The sequence below is a fragment of the Centroberyx gerrardi genome, chromosome 19 (assembly GCF_048128805.1).
Source record: "Centroberyx gerrardi isolate f3 chromosome 19, fCenGer3.hap1.cur.20231027, whole genome shotgun sequence".
Taxonomy (NCBI): Eukaryota; Metazoa; Chordata; class Actinopteri; order Beryciformes; family Berycidae; genus Centroberyx; species Centroberyx gerrardi.
Genome location: NC_136015.1, coordinates 12,034,031 through 12,057,522, shown reverse-complemented (window position 1 = coordinate 12,057,522; position 23,492 = coordinate 12,034,031). Strand labels below are relative to the sequence as shown.

At 42.3% G+C, this 23,492-nt stretch overlaps 1 protein-coding gene across 1 annotated transcript; it reads left to right on the top strand.

Moving 5' to 3' along the window:
• Positions 1 to 2,801: 2,801 nt before the first annotated feature.
• Positions 2,802 to 4,697, top strand: spata46 (spermatogenesis associated 46). Its single transcript, XM_078290121.1, has 2 exons — positions 2,802 to 2,854; positions 3,807 to 4,697. The coding sequence occupies exons 1-2, from the start codon at positions 2,836 to 2,838 to the stop codon at positions 4,301 to 4,303; spliced, it is 516 nt and encodes a 171-aa protein (XP_078146247.1). The 5' UTR covers positions 2,802 to 2,835; the 3' UTR covers positions 4,304 to 4,697.
• Positions 4,698 to 23,492: the final 18,795 nt, after the last annotated feature.

Below are 23,492 nucleotides of genomic sequence, written 5' to 3'. Positions count from 1 at the left end.
TAGAGTGTGACTCATCTGCAGCCACGCTGAGAGAAACCGACTGTCAACAACCACATTTGACCGAGATGGAGACGTGAATCGAGAGGCTTGGAGAGTGATGGGAAAGGGAAAGAGGGACAGAAAGGGGGCAATGAGTTTTTCAACCATATCTGATTGGTTTGAACACCAGCTGTTGAGTGAGATGGTGAAATGTCGCGCTCGCGCCAAGTCGCTCTGTTCCCCCTGGCGTCACGGCGCTGCCCTGCAGTCTCTCTCAATTACTCATTCATGATGCTCCGCTGTTTGATATTTCATAGGATCCTGGATGTGTGGGCCATGCCTTTGTGTGGTGTCAACTGTATGCCTGCCTCTGTTGAGAGAAAGAGAGAGAGAGAGAGAGAACTGTAGATTTAAGATGGTAGATACAGCATAGAACTGTACAAGCATTTAAAAAAAAAGAGAAACTAAATGGGCTACCTCTTTCTCCAATGACAGTCTTGTCGCTACACATAAAAAAAATACTAAAACGTAGTTCAAGAGGTGAAAATATTTCATGATGTTGCAAAAGGTAGAATTTTAAAGCAATATTCCACTTAGTTTTAACATGGGGGTTATTCGGCACTTGACCACCATGGAAACCAGAATATAAACTACTCATCAAGATCGGATGCAGCTGGACGAGTTTGTAGCTTTTGGATTTTTACTTCCCATTCATTTTAATGAGGCCGAAAATAGCCTGAAAACTTGCCTTTAACAACAGATCCCGCTACTGTGATTTTCAGTTGACTGTGGCTCCAACGTTTTAGAACATAATTTCGCCAAATAGCATTTTTGTTGATAGAAGAGAACATAGCGGAGGGATACCATTTAGGAGAGATAGGTCCTGTTTGGGAGACCGGATCTACTTTTATTTTTAAATACTATTTTTTGTGTAAATGCAAAATGACAACGCACCCAAGACTGCTTTGTTCTGTTTGTCTTAAAAGCAGGATCTGTTGTTGAATCTGATCACAAACGTGTTAAATGTCAGTTTTCAGGATATTTTCCTGGCCTCATTCAAATGAATGGGAAGTAAAAATCCGAACGCTACTAACTCATCCCCACTGCATCCCATCTTGCTGAGTAGTTTATATTCTGGTTTTCATGGCGATCAAGTGCCAAATAACCCCCATGTTCAAACTAAGTGGAATATTGCTTTAATTAGAGCACACACAGATCTTTTTTAAAAATTTTTTTTAAGTATACTATAAATCTGTCTCAGCTGACTGTTTTGCCTAACTACACTGCTTAAAATAATAGCGTGGAGCATTTGTACCCCACTGAAGGCACTGCATGAGTCAAGCTGGTGCCTCTCTCACACAGGATGACATGCTCTGAGGGAGAACTTGCCAGAAAGCTTCACATTCTGACAGGCGCTAATGCTGCCTAGACGCCACTCGACTGCTTCTTAGGAAAACGAGAAGCGCCGCTGAGTGCTGTGAGGCTACTGTAGTATGCACGACTCACTTCGGGTGCCTCGTCATAATCTTTTGGGTGCGTCCCTGTGAAGCGTGCGGTGCAAATACTGAGTGCTCTTTGCAATAAACTGAAATTCTGTAAATGCTCTCACTGATATACAGTATGTTGTTGTAATGTAGGCCTCGTTTTTGATCCAGGGTGTGGCACACATGCAGCACAGTCTCCCACAGTCTCCCACACCCCATATGTGTCTTTAATGATAATGCAAATCAAGGCTCCCTACGGTGCAAGTCTTTGGAGATGTTCAGGCTCCGGTTGTCAGGGAGAGAGAGGAACCATAGGAGGAGTGGCACGCACACACACACACACACACACACACACACACACACACACTCATAGGAGGCCATTTTCCACACTGCATGTCAGTTTAGTTTATGTAATCCCCAATACCCACAAGAGCTCAGGAGCAGTGGCTGTTGGCTGCATACATTAGATGACACACTTTCACTTTCAGGGGAGACTCCAGAAGGTGCAGTAAACATGTGAGGCCTAGATACAGAGATAGCACTCCCCAAGCACCTGCACCGCGCAGGATCTGATTAGGTGGATCATCATGTGGCGAGGAATGCGGTAAAACTCGCATGAAAATCACTCATTTGGTAAATTAACTGAAATAAGCATGAGTTATTCAACTATTCCACAATTCATCAATCAGTCATGTCTGTAATTAGTGTTGCAGTTTTCATTGCTGGATCATGTGTGTCATTTCCATTTGATAGAACCCTCCAGTTTCATAGAATTCTGGTTTCCTGGGAAACGGGGAAACAAAGTATTTGAAGAGCAATAAAACTTGCCAGCTTTTAGCACTGCAGGAGTTCAAAACAGAATTATGAGCACAACTGTGAAAAGATAGGCGACATCTAATGGATTTTGTTGTGAAGAAATTTCAAGGTGAGATAACAACAAATCATTCTGAATAATTGAGTATGAATATGATGCTCTTCTAGTGCAACAAAAACATGCATTTCTATAGCATTGATGTGAAAATGCATAGAACACTGTATAGATTAACATGGTAAGTGTGTGAAAAATGTATCTTTTACAAATGTACTTAAATCTTTCAAAATTCTTAAGAGGCCAGTTTCACAGACATGCCTAGACTAAAAGCCTTTTTCAGCTGAAAGCTTACTTAAGTATAGGATCAGCCTTATCTAATCCATGTCTGTGAAACCAACCAGCGCAGCGCTGAAAGCAGGACTCGATTGCTTGTTGCTTATTTGCCTTGAGTTATCAGCCACCCCCTGTGTTTTTCCGCCAGAGCTGGACCTCACCAGCAAGGACTATTGTAAGAGGCTTGGCTCTCCAAAATATGATTCAGCTGCGAACCTCACAGATCACATGGAGGCTACAGGCAGAGGTATTGTATTGTTCACTCTCTGTCGTGCAGTGATTGGAATCCCAACTTCACCGACTAGCTAAGCCAACATTACAGGCATTTGATAATCCGCCAGCTTCCAAATACTCACTTTTACATTTGGGTTTCTCAGGAAAAATCATTCTTATGCTCATGTGCTCAACCTGAGCGCTTTCAACACAAGTGTGAATCATTAAAACAAGTAGATGGCAATATGTGACTTTGGTTATGGAGGTGATTGTGGGTAATATCTTGCCCTTTTTCATTACTGCCACTGTCTGAGTGTAGTTGTAAATATTAGACCAGAACTTTGTTAATCAATAGACTAGTCCTTGATGATGAGTAGCGTGTCGGTTCAGCTTGTCACTTGTTCAGACTTGATACACCGATGGTTCTCAGCATGGATGCTCTGTTGCGGACTAAGAAAAGACAGGTTGTTTTAGATCAATCATCATGTATGTCTGTTTATGTTCTTGCTGTTCTTGCCTTTGTGACACTCAAAGGAGCACTTTACAAAAAACTATTCTCTTATCTGAAAATGTGCCATCTGTGTGTCATTTAGAGGACACTTATTCCGAGTGTGTGCTAGGTGTTTTAATCAAAATAATATAAATCAAGCTAAATATCTAATGAACTAGGGACCAAAGTGTTTTTTTTTTCCCCTCGAGAATAAATTACACTGAGGCCTGGAACAAAATAGAGTTCAGGAGCATTATGAGTGAAATGCCCCTTTTAAGATGAAACATGCCGTATCAACTAGTGAAAGATGGATTAAATCTTATCTAGGTTTAAGTATATCAAAAATCTTTGGGACAGAGAATCCCCTTTTCTCCAGGTATTGGAAAAACGTCCTGTCTCATCTAGACGGGGATCACATTTCCATTCAATTTTGTCGTCTTTCTTCCAAAGTAATGTGAAATTGGAAGGCATTCAGCTGTGCCCGCTGTCCTTCTAGGTTGTGAAATCCACCCAGACTGTCTGAGGATCCTGCCCCGAGCCAGTGGGTGCGGAGAGGACCGCTGCTTTGTCCCACAGCATGACACCGTCCTGCAAGCCTCTCTGCACGCGGACATCGACCCCGCCTTCATCTGGTCGGTCACGGCGGTGGAGCTGGTCTGCGGGGCGAGGAGGTACAAGTGCCGCGGGTGTCTGCGGTACCACGACCACCGGGTCAGCCTGCTGGAGCACATCGACCGGGGCTGGAGAGAAGGCTTCAGCTGCAAGGCTTTCTACTGGCAACTGAAGAGCACGTCCGAGAGGGAGCTGATGACCGGCGGCGGCTCCCAGGACGGGAACGGATCCCCCTGGAGTCCCATCTCACAACCCAGCTCCCCCTCGCTGACATCAACCGCCGCTACACCACAAGGCACGAGGCGCTTCTTCTCAAGACACACCAAGACAGACATGATCCACGAGTGGCTTCTGAAGGCTGAAGCTGCTTACCTGTCCTGAGTAAAGTTTGAAATTAAAAAAGCATTCTGTTTTGTGTAATTGGTGCAGGAGTTATCATGTTGCTGTTGTCTGACATCTTACTGCTCGGACAGAAGGAGTGTTCTCACTTAATCAGCAAAGCAACTGAGCGTATTTTCTTTGTCATGCTGGATGGTTTTTGTAATGACGGTTCTCTGCAAGACAAGAAACAAGTTTTCATGAGACAAGTTCAGTGAGGAAACCATGTATGTCGTTACTAATACATCAAAAGGCTAGTTTTCATCTACAAGTGTACAGTTCTTCTACAGTTTATGGATCCTCTTGCCTATCTAAAAGGCAAAAAGCTGCACACACAGACTAATGTGTATTTGAGTTGTGTTTTAAAAAAATAAGATATCTACCATTTGACAGAAAGTGACATAAGCCACTTTCAACATTTTTGCTAACCAACTCTATGGACCCTATTGTTGACATGGAAGTTATATATTTATTTTAGTGTATATAACCTTTATTTTACCAGGTGAGTCCCACTGAGAACAAGTTTCTCTGTTACAAGGGAGACCTGGCCAATAAGCAGCATAGAAAAAAATGTTTGCCATTTGAAGGTCTTTGCTCATAATATTGTGATTTTATGATTGATAATAAGTACAGTTGCACATGGCACATTTTGCTCAAAATACCAACATTTTGAATTGCACTTTGAAACAAAAGCTTTTTTCAGTTGTATTATGTTGTAAGTCGAATTCACAGGAATCAGAATGAGGATCTTGTGTGATGCGTATGACGACACTGCCGATCTTACACAGGGATTTGACTCTGAGAAGCATTTCCCTGGTGAGAGAGAGGAGAAGAGTCACAGCACATATCACACTTGTTTGCCAAACGCTGGAGTCTGTCGCTCTCCCCTCTCCCACAGCGAATGGACACGGCAGAGCCTGGAAAAATGAGTATGTGTGACTTCCAATGTAGACGACATGGATTGGGATATAAATAGGAATCTAGGCGGCACTGTACTGTGGTTTCTCATGTTGTGTACGTTATAGCCTATAGGTTGGAGTTCGCCTCTTCGAATTCTGATGAATGTTCATGTTTCACCACCGCTTCATACTCATGCTTTTTTTTTCCCTGACAGAAACAATGTTTAACCGTGGCTCAGAGCAAATTATGTTTGGCAGAAATTATGTATTCTGCTAAAGAGAACACCAGAGTCACATTGATTCACACCCCTGCAGACTGTGATTTTTCACAGCCTCCCCCAACATAGCCTACATTGACGGAATGCCTCTTTAATGTGTTCCTATGAGATAAAATGCTTCCACAGGCGATTTACCATTCCACCCCACTCACATTCATTTCACTTCATCAGATTACTTGATTGCTTGCTAAATGGACTGCTCCCCCTCCCCGGGGAAATATGCGTATTTCCTTTGGACAAGATGAGGTGTGGTTGATTTATTTTTCCTTGCAGTCTTGTTTTTTAGACATTCGATCAGCCTTACAAGTTCACTGAAGTGTACCGCAGGTTTTCAAATATTATAAACCCTTATTTTATATTCAGGTCTACTTAGTGGCCTAGAGCTATTTTGGAGTTTGAGATTCTGTATAGTGAAATAGAGAAAAATATCAACATAGTTTCCAAATCATGTTTATGTAGACTGAATTGAACAGTGTATTTTCTTCATTTTGTGTTCCTGTTCCAGTCCCACAGATTCCTTCCTGCATCCAGGTTATGAGAGCAAACCTGGAGAGACCGTCGCATCTGTCTAAAGGCTGCCAGCCTGACTCTTGGTGACTGCTCAATATACAGTGCATGCACTAAAGCCCCACAGCCAGAAGGCCCACAAGCAATCTCCATCCCAGCATGCTCCGATCCCGGGTCAGGGCCACTCTAAGTCGGAGGAACCTGGATCATCTGTTCCTCAACTTCCTTTGGGTAGTTTGTAGGGTGCAGCAGGTGGATGGGGAGATCTGCTATTGCCTGCATGTCCAGCCCAATCTGTCGGAGGGCTTCGGCTGTTGTGCCTACTACAACTCCTCCAGATGCACCACAGAAACGATGCGCGCGAGCTTCTTGAGGAGACGCCGGCCGCCAGCGAGGCCAAGAAGAGGCTGCTCAGGACGGCTGTGGCCAGCGAGGCAGTGAACCCCATCACACTGAGCAAGAGGAGGGCGGCGGTGGGGAAACGAGAGAGGAAACATGAAGGACCATCAATACAGACACAGTGGAGACAGTGAGCGACTGAGCGAGATCCAGCCGCCTGATGCTTTGCAGTCATTCTCCCAGGAGATGGAATAAGTCCTCCACCTTGACTCGCTCCTCATTTGGAGTGCTAAAGACTCTTGACATCGCTTTTCACAGTGTATGATTAAATTGAATTCTGCCTGCCCTTGAGGGGTAGTTTCACTCAGGGGGGTAGTGATGCAATTCACATGAACAGATCCCTTGCTATTTGGGTGTATGCATGTGTGAATTAAAAGCCTCATCACTTTGAAGAGGCAGTGTCAGCTGTGTTGGAGTGAATCGCGATGGTTTTGCACAAGTATAAATGTGCAAATATACACAAATGTGCACACACACAAGCATGCATGAGCGTACACGCACACACACACACACAAACACACACACACACTCACACGCATGCACATGCAACCTGACACACCAGGTCTTAGAGAACTCTGTCATCCTCATCTTATTCTGCTCAACAGCGTGCCTGAGTCGCTCAATTGAGCCACATTACCATATTCTGGGCTTATACTGTATGAAAGTGTTTTTAAAAAAATCATTTTCCAACCATGGAATTAATTACTGTAGTCTATTAATCTTATCTGGTGGTGCAGAGGCAGTGGATAAGGAAATGGTGGGAAAAAAAGGAGCAGGAAGCAGTGGAGCTCCAAGCTCAAGCATCTGAGAACCGGCTAATGTTCTTTTAAGAGAGAGGCAGAACTTAGAGTTCTTGAGCAGTCGCCAAGCTTAGGAAAAAATCTATTCCTGCCTCTGCATAATTCATTACAGACGTGATGATGATGTGCTTGTGAGATAGACAACCCTGACTACCCTGGCAATGGAAATTTACTATAGATTTATGCAGCATGTATGTGGTATAAATCATTCAAGACATTGAGCTGATGCCTTATCCAAAATTGATAAAACATATTAATCACGGATTGTCTGTCGATATGGTTCCTCTCCCACACAATGTAAATTCCTTGATGTTTTGTTTGTATTTTTACCAGTAGTTTTTTAGTTTTTAGTAGTTCATTCTCATATTCTTATATTAACCACTGTAATACCAGTTCTAAGGATGTAATACCAGCTTGGCATTGCATTCTTCCTAATGACACCCACTGGAACCCACTGTCGTTTCCACTCACCTTCCTTCCTCAGCACACAATGTGCTTCCACTCTCAAGTCACCGCATCGCTCTGCTGAAATCCCCGCTGACATTTCAGGATCCCACCTCCAGTTGATTGTCATGAGCTGTTTCTAATTCAGTGGAAATTAAACTCTCCTGTGATGCAAGTTTGAGTGTAGATCACCATCAGATTCAAGAGAATGATGAGAAATAAAGGCCTGGTGATGGAAAGTTTGATACACTTGAAATCCCTGCACATATTATTAATTTGCTACATACATCGCCTCTTCCAGTGTGTGTCACCAGGCTGGTATGGCAGCACAGCATTGTGGGTGCAGAGCTTCAGTGAATGCCAGAGCGGGGGGGCTCCGGCAGTGAGCCAAGTCACCGACCTTTCCAGCGGGCCGATCGATAAGGCTCAACACCGCGGGGTTCCGGAAATCTCTCAGCGGAGGGACAAGGGGCAGAAGACTCACACTGCCAAATGCTGCACTAATTGCTTGTGGTTGCTAACCTCATCTACCCCCCGCTGGGTTGATCTCAGTGGTACAATCCAGCCCTCCCACCCCTCGGCCCTTCTGTGGACCCACACCATGACTGGAGGCCACGGGGGGGGGGGGGGGGGGGGTCTTGCTGTGTGTCTGCTGGGTCACAAGAGGTTGAGAGCACAAGTTGTTTTGTGCTGAATAGTTCAGCTGGAAATGCACATGCAGTATATATACTGTAATGAGTATATTTAGAAAGTATACATACTGTAGCAGAGTTGTAAATCACTTGTGTTAAACTGTTAACCTTCATTCAGTTCAAGAGTGACATTTTTAACTGGCTTGATCAATGGTGTGGCATACACCACCGGTCAAAAGTTTGGACACACTTGAATGTATTGAATGTATATGTTTTTCATTCATATAGTTCTTACCACTGTTTTGTTGTCCCTTGCTCTCCTTTATTGATAGGATACATGATGAGGGAGACACAGAAATGTTAGAAAATGTAAGCCACTCTGGGTAAGAGCATCTGCAGACTTTTCCCTTCACTTTACCCTGGTAAGCTAAACTGTCACTTGTCCCATTGCCCTCTGTAAATGCCCGGTTCTTTGAGTAATAGAACTTCAAAGTGACAGACAGGCGCTGAGCAGTGCTCATTGGTATTGGTATGGAAATGGTGCATGTAGGACTACCCTCATTGAGCCTGCTTGCTGGTAATGAGCCTGTAGACATGTGGAGGAGTGGCAGTGAGCAGTGGGCCAACTCCTCTTACTGCCTCACTCCGCTTTCATCGCCCTGCTTTCATCAAGCTCAAGTGCCACAGCTATTAGACCTTTGTACAATGTCGAAGGGGGGGAAGTTGAATGTGCCAGCATGGTTGGCTAGGTTACTTCCAAAATGCATCTCATAGCAGATCATTGATTACCTGCTCAAAATTGTGATCAGCATAAGCAATTTGATTCTTTAAACGTATTGCATAAACGTAGTCTATCCCTTTTCATTTTATTTTTTGGATTCCTTTGCCTCAAAAATCCATAAAATATGAAGTTACACGGACAATTTAATCCAATTTACAGACGACTGAATGGAGCTATTAATATAATTGCGACCATTTTTAATAATTTCAAGCTATCTAAAATAATGTTTATGCCTATAAATTCATAAGAAAAAATTATTTTCCCTCAAAAGATTTCGTAGAAATACAAAGTAATGCAAAAACCAAAATCCATTATTTTCAACATATGTGTAATTTGATTGGACTGTTTTTTCACTATTATAATTGATAAATGTTTCTAATCTTTTGTAACCAGTTTATTGTACAAGCAAGTGGAAACAAGTGTGCACATGCACTCACACAAGACAGGGGTTACAGAAAGAAGACACACACACACACACACACACACACACACACACATGCACACACACACACACACACACAGACACACACACATTGCCATTCTACTTTATATACAGTCCCTCTGAATGGACTGTTATACATCACTTGGGGATTTTAACAACAAATTCACTAGTTTCACCGCCCTCCATTGATTCTCCCTTTTATTCTGTTTCTCATTCTCCACCTTCATCATTCCTACTTTGGGCTCCTCAGTCTCTGAAACTGAATTATGTTGTTATAGTACACTGTTTCTCTTTACCTGGGTGTAGAGATTAGGACTGGCTGCATCCTGGTGGCCTACAATAACTTCCTCTCATCATATCCCTCTCCGGTATCTACAGACCTTCCACTGGATGCCAGAATAATGCGCTTGATGGATGTCGGCACTGTGGCATGGTATGTTTTTTTCTTCTCTACCAACATCCTTTCATGAAGCAAAGATACAAAAGATGCGAGGAAAGACATGGAGACACAAAATCTATTGAGTGGAGGCAGCCAGAGGCAGACTATGAAGATCCTGGCAGAGAGTGAGTGGCAGGTGGCCCGGCCCCGGGGAACTCCTAATGAAGAGAGTCTGCCTGCCTGCTTATCGATCCAGCCACCTCAGCTGATCTGATGCCTGGCTGACTGGCAGTCTGGGGGGCCCATAATGGGCACCTGGGGCCACACACAACAACACACACATACAGAGGAGATGAAACCTGGTGCTCCACAGGTGTGTGTGTGTTTGGAAGGGAAAGGGTGGAACGAGGGTATATACATGTTGCAAGGGCGTTGGCACGTGTTCTTGTTTGTTCTTGAGTTGGTGCATGTGTGTATTTGACTTGCTGGTATTTTAATCTATTTTTTTATCTCTTTTGTCTTTATGTTTTTTGTCAAAGAATTTCAATACAGTACATAAAAAGACAAGGCAGAAGAAGCCTGTCTCATAATAATAGCATTTTTAAACCACTGGCCAACATAATCTACACACATACACACACACACACACACACACACACACACACACACACACACACACACACACCCATCCTCACCGCTTCACAGGTGCTCCTTCAAGCTCATTATTTCTGGGACTATCAGCTTGTGGCTGGCTTGTTGTGTTGGTTGGGTAATGCATATTAAGCCCAGCTATCAAATATGAATGAAGCACTGATTTCCTCATCTATCTTTCATGGCTTTCATTTGTTAAGCTATTTGCTTCCAAACATATTTTTGGATGTTCTCTTACTGTTGTGAATAAAGTGCTTGAGCAGCAGTAGTCAGTCTATTACAAAACTGAAAACACATTGTGCTGGGTTCTGTTAAAGGCACAGTTTGTTCGACACCTTAGATAGAAGACCAGCATCCACCCAGTTGGCAGCTAAAACTGGGACACACCCGTGCCAGTGCTTGATAACAAAGCAATGACTCTCTGGCATCTGGTCAGCTTGTTTTACACCATGAACAGCCATTTCAAATGAACAGAACCTGATGTAAAATCCTCTGTAGAGTTGTGCTCTCCGTGTGCGTGCGTGTGCTTGTGCGTGTGTGTGTGTGTGTTGGAATGGCTTGTGCTCATTTTTGAGACAGACCATCCGTTTGACGTAGCCTTCTTAGATAAAATGACCTTGACCTAGGTTATGTTGGTAAGATAATGCTCCTGATATTTGACAGCTTTGGACATGTTCACAAACTGGCTGTTAGGGCCCTACTGACTGCAAGTCCAACTAAAAACAGCCAAACAACTACTGGGTTCAGTCTCTGCAGTAACGGCTGCCTGGATCATGTGGCAGAGACGATGACGATGCTTTCTGTATCTTAATGCTTTTGTTTGGAGGATTTAGTGGAATATTTGTGTGAATGGGGCTTTGAATTCATAATTGATATTATAAATTGTCATTTCATGGTTTGTGTGACATTATGATTGAGACTGCATAATATGCAATACAATGCTGTGTTGGTGTGTGTAGATGGATAATGTACTCTGTGAATGTATGTATGTATGTATGCACGCTTGTCTTTTTCAATTACGGTCAAGTGTGTGTGTGTATGTTAGTATTTGTGCCCACTGCCCATACACCTGTTTGTATGTGTGTGTGTGTGTGTGTGTATTTTTATCTGATGTGTGTGCCATACCTGCCTTTTCCATGCATATCTGAGTGAGTATATGCATTCATACATTTTACATGCATATTTGAACATGTTTGCATATACTAGCCCCTCAATCTCAAAAAGGAAATAGCAGTTAATACAAGAATTCATATATATATTATTACTATGGCGTAGGGCAGTCCTATCAATATTTGTAAACATGAACACCACTCTGCCAAAGCCAGATACCACAAAAGACATGGAACCTGCAATGTCATCAAGATGTCAAACCTGGTGCTACTCCATTGAGATTGAACTGGGAATGATGGTAAAAGTGACTTTGTGAGCATCCAGGAGGGATTTTCTTGGGACAAGGGCACGTTTTCTGGTTTAGAACAGATAACACTACTATAGAATAAAGCTCAGGTGAGTATAAAAAAAACCACAAAATCAGTCTCTCATTTATTGTCCTGGACTACAAGAAAAACATCCGCATCCTTAGATTGAGTTGTATTTCTGCTGAAGTGCACGTGAACATGAACTCCACACCCGGAGTTGCTGTAGAGCCATTAGGACTTAGCCAGCAGCATTCCCCAAGCCATCGCTGATCGATACACACAGTCGAGCTCAGAGCGGCCAGGCATCTCCAGTCTCCATTAGTACAATCACTGGTTTAGAGAGACAGAAACTATACCCCAAGTGCTCTTCGCTCGCCCTGTGGAGCCATCTATATCATGGAGATCCACACCAATAGGCTCACACATGTATAAATCATCCGCTGGCTTTTAACCTCTTAAGAGCACACGCCTCTTTGTCTCGGTGGATGGAGAGGGTTGTGTATAATTGATGCCGGTGGGGTGAGCTGAGGTGGGAGGTCTTGGAAAGCCGCCGTCTCTCTCCCACCTCTGAGCACGTGCACAGCGGGGCAGCACGTGCACATGCATCAGTGTTGGTCATTAACTTGCCCCAGAGAAATGCCCGGAGATTCTTCTTCTCTGCCTTTTGTTTTTGCAGCGCTTGCCTCATCTCTCTATTGAATTTCCCCTCCATTCCGCCCTAGATCTGTTTGCTCTCTCTGCCCTCCTCTCTATCTCCCTTTCTCTCTCCTGAAAGTGTCTATATTATCGCTTTGTGTAATGGTTTATGCGAGACTTTGATTGTGTGTGTAAGACTGGTTGTGCACATGATGCAGAGTGTGAGAGTCTGCAACTGAGAGCTTTGTCTGTCTGTTTGTGTGTGTGTGGCTGTGAGCATGTTTGTGTCTGTGTAAGTCAGCGTGCTTGTGCGTGCCTGTGTGTGTATGTGTCTGTTCATACCCACTAATTAGAGTGACAGTTTTTAATAATAGTTTGGGGGCTAATGTGCGACAGTGTGACTCTAGCTCTCCTACTTGCTGATTTACCCTGCTCCCTCGCCACCCCGGGCCCTAATTATCAAGCTGACGATCTGACATCCGACCACTAAAACAGAGACGACACATTGACATCTTGTCACTTGCGACTTTAGAGGGGACCTCTTTGAACCTCAGGTTACATTCTATTCCAAAGGCTTGTTCCTTCTCATCTGTCTGTCTCTCAGCATGTCTGAGAACTGTGTAGTACCTGCTGATCAAGATCAGGTTCACTATCCTGAATCTGAAAATGGTTTAGAAGGCAAATTAGTTTCTATCCAATTTTCCAGATTCCTGGTTTTCCAGTTTCCAGCAGATTCAAAATCTGCATATAATTCTGCACGCCGTGAGTGATTAGCCAATCACAGAAAATAATAACATGACAGTCGACAGCGGTTGGCCTTCAGTGTGTGTTAAATTTATTGATTAAATTGTAGCATGTTGATTTTTCACATAGTGCAGGCTACAGTGTACAGAATGGCTAAGATGAACATTACATGTTGTTAGGTGAGGTTGAGTTTGTACTGAATGGAATTCAGACACAGCCATGTTTCCTGTTATATGAGGAAAGTGAACAAGTAAAGGACAGAGGGATGCCAGTTTGTGGAGTGGGATCTATCTTCTCACTGACTCTCTTTACTTGTCAGAGAGAAAATAATTTCCTGTTTTTCTGTATCCCATGACACAGCTCCTTGTATAGATCACACAGGCATAATGATGCAGAGCCGTATAATACTAGAAAATGACTCACACAATTACCTCATATACAGAAAATATCTGTATATCTATATCTATCTATATTTGCTTGACATGCAAGTAGAACATTTTCAACATTTACTATATTTGAATCTTGTTACATTTAACCAAGACTTGTGGGATTGTGGGTATGACTAGTATTACTACAAGGCAACCATGCTGCAGACATAGTAGGCAACATCATACTATAAAGCAAAGAATCTCTGTCTGTGTCCTCTACTTCACACTTGGCGGGTGTATTGCTGGGGACCCAAGGACGTGCAGTGTCGGATTTGGTGCAATTTGGACACGCGACACGTTCAATATTAATAAACTTTGAATAAACAAGCGAACAGCGCTCTGTGCAGCACTGGGGTGGGGCGAACAGCGCTCTGTGCAGCAGCGGGGCGAACGGGCACTGCACTAGTTCATTGTAAATGTGATTATGTAAGATAGTTCTTGTTATTACTAGGACTTGACAGTAATCAAAATAGTGTCATCCCACAGCACCGCCACAACTGGTGCTCTCTTGAAGGCAGTGGCCTACTTTACCCAGTGTCCCATCTCAGCCTGGACAGCCAGCCTGTGGAAGTTAGGTGCTGTGGAGTTGTAGTCTCATTCACTAGTTTACTCAGGGAGTTAGGGATTCGTGGTTAGGGATTACAGCAGACCACATGGGCAGCTTCTGAAGCAGCCAATAGGAGCAGGCAGTGGCTCTGGCTGAGGAGAAGGTCACCAGTAGGGGTCTACCAGGCCAACCAGTCAGAGACTAAGAGGCAAACAAATTGCTGTGGTACTGCAAAGAGCCACATCATGTACACACAGGCACACAAACGCACTCCCACTCTCTCTCACACACACACACACACACACACACAGAATGAAAATCTAACAATTTACAATACCTTGCAAAGACAGAACATCTTTTGTCTTACCCACCCACCCACCCACACACAAGCACACCTACCCTCAGAAACACACACACACACACACACACACACACACACACAAAATGAAAATATAACAATTTACAATACCTTCCAATAACAGAATATTTTCATGTGACAAAAGTTTTTATCTTACCATGCATGTTGCTGCTTTTGACTTAGTGGGACTTCTGGCATTCCTTGCCTTCAACAATCCTCTTTGAATCTAGCTTGTATTCAGTTGTGGCCACTCGAAGCAATTCTTTCACATGTGTGTCAGTAAGAACAGATCGATGCTTTGATTTCACGTGTTTCAGGGTAGAAAACACAGACTCACAAACGTACATTGACCCAAACATTGAGAGTAGCTTGAGCGCAGCCCGTTTGACATTGGGATATTTTTCCATTGGCACAGTTTTCCAGAACTCAAGGGTCCCTTCCCTCAGAACAGATGTCAGTCTGTCATCCTCAGAAAGTTCAATCATCTCCATCTGAGACGTTGCTTCGTCTGTGGCTAGCGGGGCTTTTAAACAGTCCATCTCCGCAGTAAAAGGGTCAATGAGGAAAGTAATCTGTGGCCTTTTCAGCTGTAGATCATGGAATCGGGCCGCAAAACTTTCCTGAAGGTTTTCAAGCAGTGTTGCATATCGGGCTGTTTCCATTTTCAGGGCGGTTGCTTGTCCGCTTGCTTTTAGCAGAGAGGGAAAATGCGCTAATTCTCCCTTTTGAAGATATGTCTTAAACAGCTTGAGTTTGTTGACAAACGTGAACACACTTTGCACCAGGTCAGGCAGCATTTTTAACTTCCCCTGTAGATCCAGGTTCAGTCTGTCCAGATGACACAGCATGTCTACCAAAAAGGCCAAATCCAAAATCCACTGGGGGTCTGAGAGCTCAGGATATTCCTTGTGTTTCTCTTCCATGGACAGTTTCACAGCGTCCAAAAGATCAAAGAAGTGAGAAAGCACTTCACCTTTAGAAAGCCACCTCATGGTACAGTGGAGCGGCAGGTCTCCGGGAAGCCCTTGGTCGAGTTCAGCAATGAGATTCTTGAATTGTCTGTGGTTAAGAGCATGTGTGCGAATATAATTGACGATTTCCATCAGATAAGTCCAAAACTCAGGAAATGTGTTGTCAGCTTTACAGAGCCCCACAAGCCCGTTCACAGATCCGACCATAGATGGCGCTCCATCTGTGGCAATTGCCGTTAGTTTCGGTAATGGCAGATTTGCTTTCACAAACACATCTGTCATTGTTTCTTTCACATCGATGCCACGGGTTCTGTCCTTTTATGGTCAAGGAGTGATCATTAAGGAGTTCTTCTTTTATTACACAATCTTCTGAAACGGACCATGCAAATATTGCCAACTGAGGCTTGTCTTGTATATCACAAGACTCATCCAATGCGACACTGAAATACTCGCATTTTTGAAGATCAGAATGTAATTGTGATTCAATAGCATTGTTTATGTCCGATATTCTGTGTTCAACAGCGTGGCGTGACAGTTGGACGTCTGATACCATTCGTTTCAGTTTGTCATTTTCTGGAGACAAGATTTCAACATCACTGAGGCATTTTTTTTTACAAACTCGCCTTCATTGTATGGCTTTTTAGCACAGGCAATGTTCCACGCCACTTCATATGATGCAAGCGTTACTGTCTCCGAATGCTTGGGAAATTTCACCTTTTCAAGGTGTTTAATTTGTGCTTGCGAAGTTCAGTACCTTTCGGGAATTCCTGGTCGATGTTAGCATGGAGTGAGCTGAAATGGCGCTGTAGATTTGAAGCCTTGAAATGTGCTAATGACGTCTGGCATATCAGGCAGAATGGCTTGCCATTACGTTCAACAAAAAAATATGAACTCTTCCACTCTTCTAAAAACGTCCTGTGTTCGTCTTCATATTTGCGCTTACTTTTACATTTCCCTGCCATTTTTTAGAGCGAACTTGCCTTAAAAGAAAATGTCGCTCAACGCTCAACAGCAAAATCACTGCAAAGTTGTTTTTTTTTTTTTTTCATTTCCAAGGTGATTGGTTCGCTGGCATGTTTTTTTTCATTTCCAAGGTATATGATTGGTTTGAAGTGGTTGGCTCTCACACTGAAGCAGTGGTATAGAGCTCAACAGTGACTGCCTACTTTTGAACGGCTCCGGTTCCAGGAAGTGAATTTCCCATTCATTCCTCCATTGACGTTTCAGAAAATCCTTGTATAAAGAGTTTTAAGCCTGGAACTAAGCCAACCAACTACGAGATGAATTGTGACCATAAAACATTTGATTCGGAGCAAAAAAATAAAATAAAATTGGAAAACAGAAAAAACAAAACAAAAAAAACTTTGCCTTTTTTTTCTGTTTTCCAAATTTTTGGCTCCGAATCAAATGTTTTATGGTCACGATTCATCTCGTAGTCGGTTGGCTTGGTTACAGGCTTAAAACTCTTTATATAAGGATTTTCTGAAACAATGGAGGAATGAATGGGAAATTCACTTCCTGGAACCGTTCAAAAGTGGGCGGTCACTGTTGAGCTCTATACATAAGCATGGCCTACATGGCCGCATAAGAACGAGCAAAGAGCCGCGGGGTGGCCACCCCTGGTCTGGGTCTAAAGCATAGAACTCTATGATGACTAAGACAAGAGTTACATTTCATGTTATGACATAGTTGGTCATACACCGTTCCCAGTGCTATGTATAATTGTCTTACATATATAAGGTTAGCTCTACTGTATGCATTATTTATAAATATTTATTATTTGTATTCATTATTATTAGGTCTATTTATTTATCTTTTTATTATTAAATACTGCTGCTTGGCCAATTTGTTAAGTTAAAACCAATTTTGTTGAGACACATTAAGTTCATCGGCAATAATTTGAATTCCAACAGTCAGAAAAAGTTGCTAAAAGAGCTGGTCGTGTGAACCAAGGAGGTGAACCTGCAGTGCTTCTACACATGACAACAAATGCGGAGGACACAGAGTACAATATAACAACCAAAACCTGCGGTGAGTTACTAGTGCTGGCGTTAGATAGCTATATTTTTGTTTGCTAACATTAATAGTGCCTGTGCGCCAGCTGTTGACCAACAAGATAGAAATCATGGTCACTTAACTTGCTAGCTAGCTTGCTAGTAAACATTAGCTTGAGCGTGCTAGCAAACATTAGTTTGACACTGCTCCCATGGAAATTAGCAGTTACTCAGTCACTTACATTAACCTAATGTTATCAGGCTACATTAGCATCAGTTGTGAGAATTATATATAGTTACGTGTCATCTTTTAAATTAATCACCTCTCAAAACACTTTATTACTGACAGGCTTTACCTATTTCTTTAGGTTAGTTTGTTTTTGCTTGTTTGATCATCATGCTGCCTTGTTCTAAGTCATGCTTGCATTTTTATTGTTTACCTTTCGTCTATATTGTTTTATTTGTTTAATTGATTTTGCAAATCAATTTGTAACAATCTTTTAAGTGCTATACAAATAGTGCTAGTTTTTACTACTACAAGTGTTAAAGTGGCGTAACCGAAATGTCTGCAGCCCCTCAACCAACTCTCCTCTCTTCTGTTTCATTTTCTTATTTAGTTACATTCTGTTTACTTTAGACTATATATGGTCTGGTTTCTTTTTCATCCTAATATCCTCCTAAGCCTATAGGAAGGTTGTGTCTGAGTGATAATTTTGTCCATTTTAATTTTGTACTTGTCTTGTGCCATTTAAATTCTGTTGGTCTTGTGTTTGTAGATAGCCAGTGGAACCAGGTGAATGGATACATATAGTATGTGTGTAATATACTTCAAGAGTGGAACTTCGCCAACTGTCTGATACATTTCAAGGTGAGTTCCCATTACTGAAGATGTTCTAATAGTTAAAGATGCTATGTGCCATGACCTTAATTCTCTTTCCCATATGTACTTGTAAAGAGAAATCAACCTTTATCATGGTATTACAGTTGGCACAGAACAGGCCTATTTCTTTGAAATAAGCTGCCCAGCAGGAATAGCCTACATGCTAAACCAGGATAGCTCAGTTATTCAGTGACCTCCAGTTGAAGCCAAATAAAATAGCTAGCAACGTGAAGTAAATGTTAAAGCACAATGTCCCTGCACGGATGTTGCAGAACTGCTTAGACAGGTTTGAGCATACAGCTCTTTGAGGTGTATAGATTTGCAATATATTGTGAACAATTCCAGCAGTACCAAGTCCCAACTGCTCGACTACTGAGAGTTGTAGAGTAAAAATATATTTATAGCCATTCAATAATTTAAAAATGGCACACCAAATCTGATGCTCACCGACCTGACACATGCAGATCTGAAAATCCTGCATCAGTCTGAAGTCATATCGGCTACCATATCAGTTGCATCCTACTAGCTTTTTTCCTCAAGCACGCACTGAAATAGAAAGTGGAGGTGTAGCCAGGCTATGCACTGTGATGCCTCCACCATCTTCTAAGAGCTAGCTCAGGAGGTGATTCCATTCTTCTTGAATATTCTCTTCTTACTTCAACATTACATCTATAATGAGTGTGTGATGTTGGTCTCTTGGGCATGGCGGTGATATGATCTCATATTCAATAGTTTGTTTGCACATCATCATATTCTGTTTAATTCTGTCCTGTTCGATTATAACAAATGTAGTTTGTAGGTTCAATGTTTATTTCCTTATGTTTAATGTTTTTTTTTACGTATAAGAGAACATAAATAAATGATTTGTATGTTTGTTTGAGTGTATGTGAGGACTGCAATTTTTTATGTTTCTGCCCCGTTGGTATCTAGGGAACTCCCCACTAGTTTTCTCCAGGGATTGCCTCACACAGCATATCTCACTAAAGGAGACACGCAAACTCTTCTCGATCAAAAATACAAAATTCTCATTAGGAGATTCTAGCATCAAGCACTCCAGCGGAGGCCAACCCGGCGCGTCCCTCCTTTTCCCCCGAGGGGAATTCTCCTAGTTGGCAATCTGCAATGTTTTCATGTTGCCAAGCTCATAAAACATGCATTCTCCCCCGCCATGCACGCAACACACCCCGGTGACTGCAGCAGAGAATCACTCCTCAACTTGTTGGTATGCATGGAATTCGCAGGACTGTGACTCCAGATTCTGAAACCAATTATTCAAATAGCTGCCACTGTAACTGGCAGGGCAAGCGTGTCGAGAACAAGGGAGAGGCGCATCTCAGAGATTCATAATAAAATGTTCTCTGCTGTGTATGGTGGGGTTACTTGACTGCACCATTTTGAGATAGAGTCCATTGTCCTTGGGTTTGAGTTTTGAGACCAGTCATGTGTGAGATGACTCTGATCTAAGGGGTTGATCTGGTATAAATGAAAGTCTATTCTAGTTTTCACTTCTAGTGCACATAAATGTGTCCTTGTACTATAAAGAGATCACTGTGAAATCGTTTCTTGCTGCAATTTAAATGTTCAAGGGGGAATAAGTACTGATCATTGATAAACCACTGGTGATAATGGTCCATATGTGGTGTCAAATCAAACCAAACCTCAATGACTTTTAGATTTTACACAGAACTCAACATAATGTCACATTGCATGCTCTTTGTATCAACTGAATGGTGAATTAGTGAATGGACAGATGAATGATCAGATGAATAAATAGACTACCTTTCCATCTCTCCTCTATACACAAAACACTGTCTCAGCAGAAACCCAATGTTAATCAAAACACCATAGAGAAATGGTGTGATCAAGTGTAGTTGTAAGAAAAAACTCTGTAATACAATGGGCTTCCATGCAATGAAAAGGATGTGGAAGTTGATTAATTATCCATCAGGCAGTTCAGTTATCTGTTCATCCTGTAAACAAGTTACGAAAGACATGCAGCGAAATTCCATTGGTGAATGCAACCATCAGCGCTATGAAATATGAGAGCATCAGAAATATCATTTTTCATTCATCCTGTTCTGAATACCTGGCATTTAAAATTCATAGAGCATCCAGTGGCGTATTGTCAGAGTTGCAGTGAGGGATGTCCTCAGGCCACCCCATTAATCTCTATTAAACAGGGACATGTCAGCCAGCTGTGTGTGTGTGTGTGTGTGTGTGTGTGTGTGTGTGTGTGAGAGAGACAGAGAGAGAGAGAGTGTGTATATTAGGATGATGCATTTGTGAGTCCTTTGAGCATAGACTGTCAGGTGTTTGGTGGTACAACTGCTTAAAATAATGCTCATCCTACAGTTTGCCTCTGAGTGGCTTCTGAGACCCTTGCTCCCAAAAGCCCCAGCCAAAAAAAACAAAAAAAACCCCCAAACATTTGCTTTGTTCTGAACTCATCCTCAAAAGACGAGACAGGAGAAACAAAATCAATGTTTTTAGAGTAACCAATCATGAGAATAGCTACCTGAGGTCTCTCCTCTATATTGTTGCATCAGTGAGCATGCTCATTGCATCTAATAATATACTATTTCATCTCTGATTGCTCTCTCTTCACTCCAATACCAACATCCGCATAATTATCTCACTGTATGCCCTTCATACCATACAATTGTGTTCCAATTAGTGGTGATATATTGGTTTGACATCTCATTTAGTGAGGAAAGACAGATTGCAGAACCATGATTGAAAGCCTGATGAATGATTCATAATCTGAAATGAAATGGATATTTTCATCTGGGCGTCGCCAAAGATCGTTAGATAAAAATGTAGCATGTCCATATGTTAGAAAACTGTAAACAGTGTCAAGTGATCGGTGCTGATTAATTGTACCTGCATATGTTCACAGGTACTGCTATGCTATAATACTATACATTATGCTAATTCAGTATTTTCATTCCAGAAAAAAACAGTTGAGGAACACATTTTCAGAGCATTCCATTATTGCTACCAGTTGTCATATTATTTTGTAGGCATACAGTAATTTAAACAGCTCTCAACATTAATAATGTTTAAACAACAGATCCAATAAACCCTCCATTGCTCCATATGTCGCATGTTGTGTTCTAAACCACTCTGTTTGTACCCTACTTCATATTCCTATTTCGCTGCTGTCTGGGTGCTGGAGCAGTGTTTTTAGCAGGGAGGGATGTTGTCTTGTGCGAAACAAACAGATGGGACGACAACTTGACCTACTTCTTCATCTGGACCTCTCTGAAGAGAAAAGGAGGATGCACTACTGAGGAGAGGGAGAACAGAGCTGTGTGATTAGTTCCTTGTCTGGATGATTACAAAGTACATATAATGTAGCTCTATTTGTTTTGGATTTGCAACACTTCTTTTCCATTATAGAGTTTCTGTTGATTATATTTACATGCTTTCTGTATTTACTAACACTTTAATTGCTTCAAAATTTCCCTCTTTCCATTTAATTGGCCTATTAATCATGTCACAATTAAATTAGGAACCCAATATATCTGACTTCATAGGGCAAAAGTAGTCACTAATGAAACAGAAATACCAAGACCCTTTGACCCAAGACCCCATTGTGTTCCTTAAGGAGTTAACATGCCTGATTTAGGATTTTATTTTTTTGCATGCTAGTTAGAAGATGTGCATGTGGTAGAGAGAGAGAGAGAGAGAGAGGGAGAGGGAGAGGGAGAGGGAGAGGGAGAGGGAGAGAGAGATACTCCAGCAATCCTCCAGGGTTATACCCACTTCCTTTGTGTATTATGTGCATGGAGCTGCTTGGTCTTGTGATAAATGACCTGTGTTTTAAGAAGCCAGGAGGGTCAGCTCTGCCATGTCAACCTTGACGGCTTTATGCTTTAAGCTCTTAATGAAGATGGAAGAAATTGGTTGCGTTGGAGGTGGGGTGGAAATCATATTGTGATTAGGGGTATTTGCTATGCAAAGGTTATTTCATAATGCCCATTTTCTGATAGCAAGCCCAGCCCACAGAGTGAATTCATCTGGAAAAATGAAATGCTTGCAAAAGTCTACGGGATATTTCAGTGTATGCTGTCATCATCCTCTTTAAGATGATTAAAAAAAGTATATTTATAGTTGTCACGATCATCTTTTAAATGTTTAAAACCTACATCTTGTCACCTGTGTGACACTTTGGAATTTAGCTTGAACAGCTTGATTTAAGTTCTTGGTTCCTCTCCTCTCAATTTTGTGTGATGCAACCACGGTTCATGGCCTGATCATTCACACCTGCATCCCGTGATCATTACAGTAACCGTTGTTTTTGTCAAATTCAGCCTCAGCTTGAATCAGAAACATTACATTCTGGTTTCTGCTTTCATCCCAGTGCTTTTTAAACAAGCCCTCTTGACGCTGATTATAATTGTTCAAGTAATGTAATTGCGTAGGTCAAGCTAGCTGTATGTATGCCTCTGTTTTGAAACACAGTTGATGACTTGAAAGGCTTTCAGATTTTTACCACAGCATGTGGAGAACAGTTACCCCCCTGGCAGCACAGCCTCCCCTCGCTTCCCCCTCTTCTGCTTAACAAAACCTTGAATTGTGTTGGAAACTATTTCAATAATTGCCTGTTTTTTTATGTTGGACCTCGGGGGCTGCGGGAGAAGGCAGGCCGAGTGCACAGAGACGTGAATAAAAAATGCATTCCCCTGAAGAAGCACAGGTAATAGGCTAATGTAGGCCTACAAGTGTCAAACAGGAGCACAGAATGCGCAGGTTCAGCCGCTCTGCAGAGTCGTTTGCAGTCTTGTTCAGCACTCTGGACAGCGCAGCGCTTTCCTCGCATGGACACGTCGCTGTCCGTGGTGCTGATCTTTGTTTCTTATTGGTTTACAAAGAAAAAAAGACACGTGGCTGAGACCAGGGTTTCCCAAACTTTTTTTTATGTTAGGGACCCCCAAGTAGAGACCCGTTAGACCACAGACCCTCATTTGATAAAGGTCTCGTCCCTGGAACCCCCATCTGAGA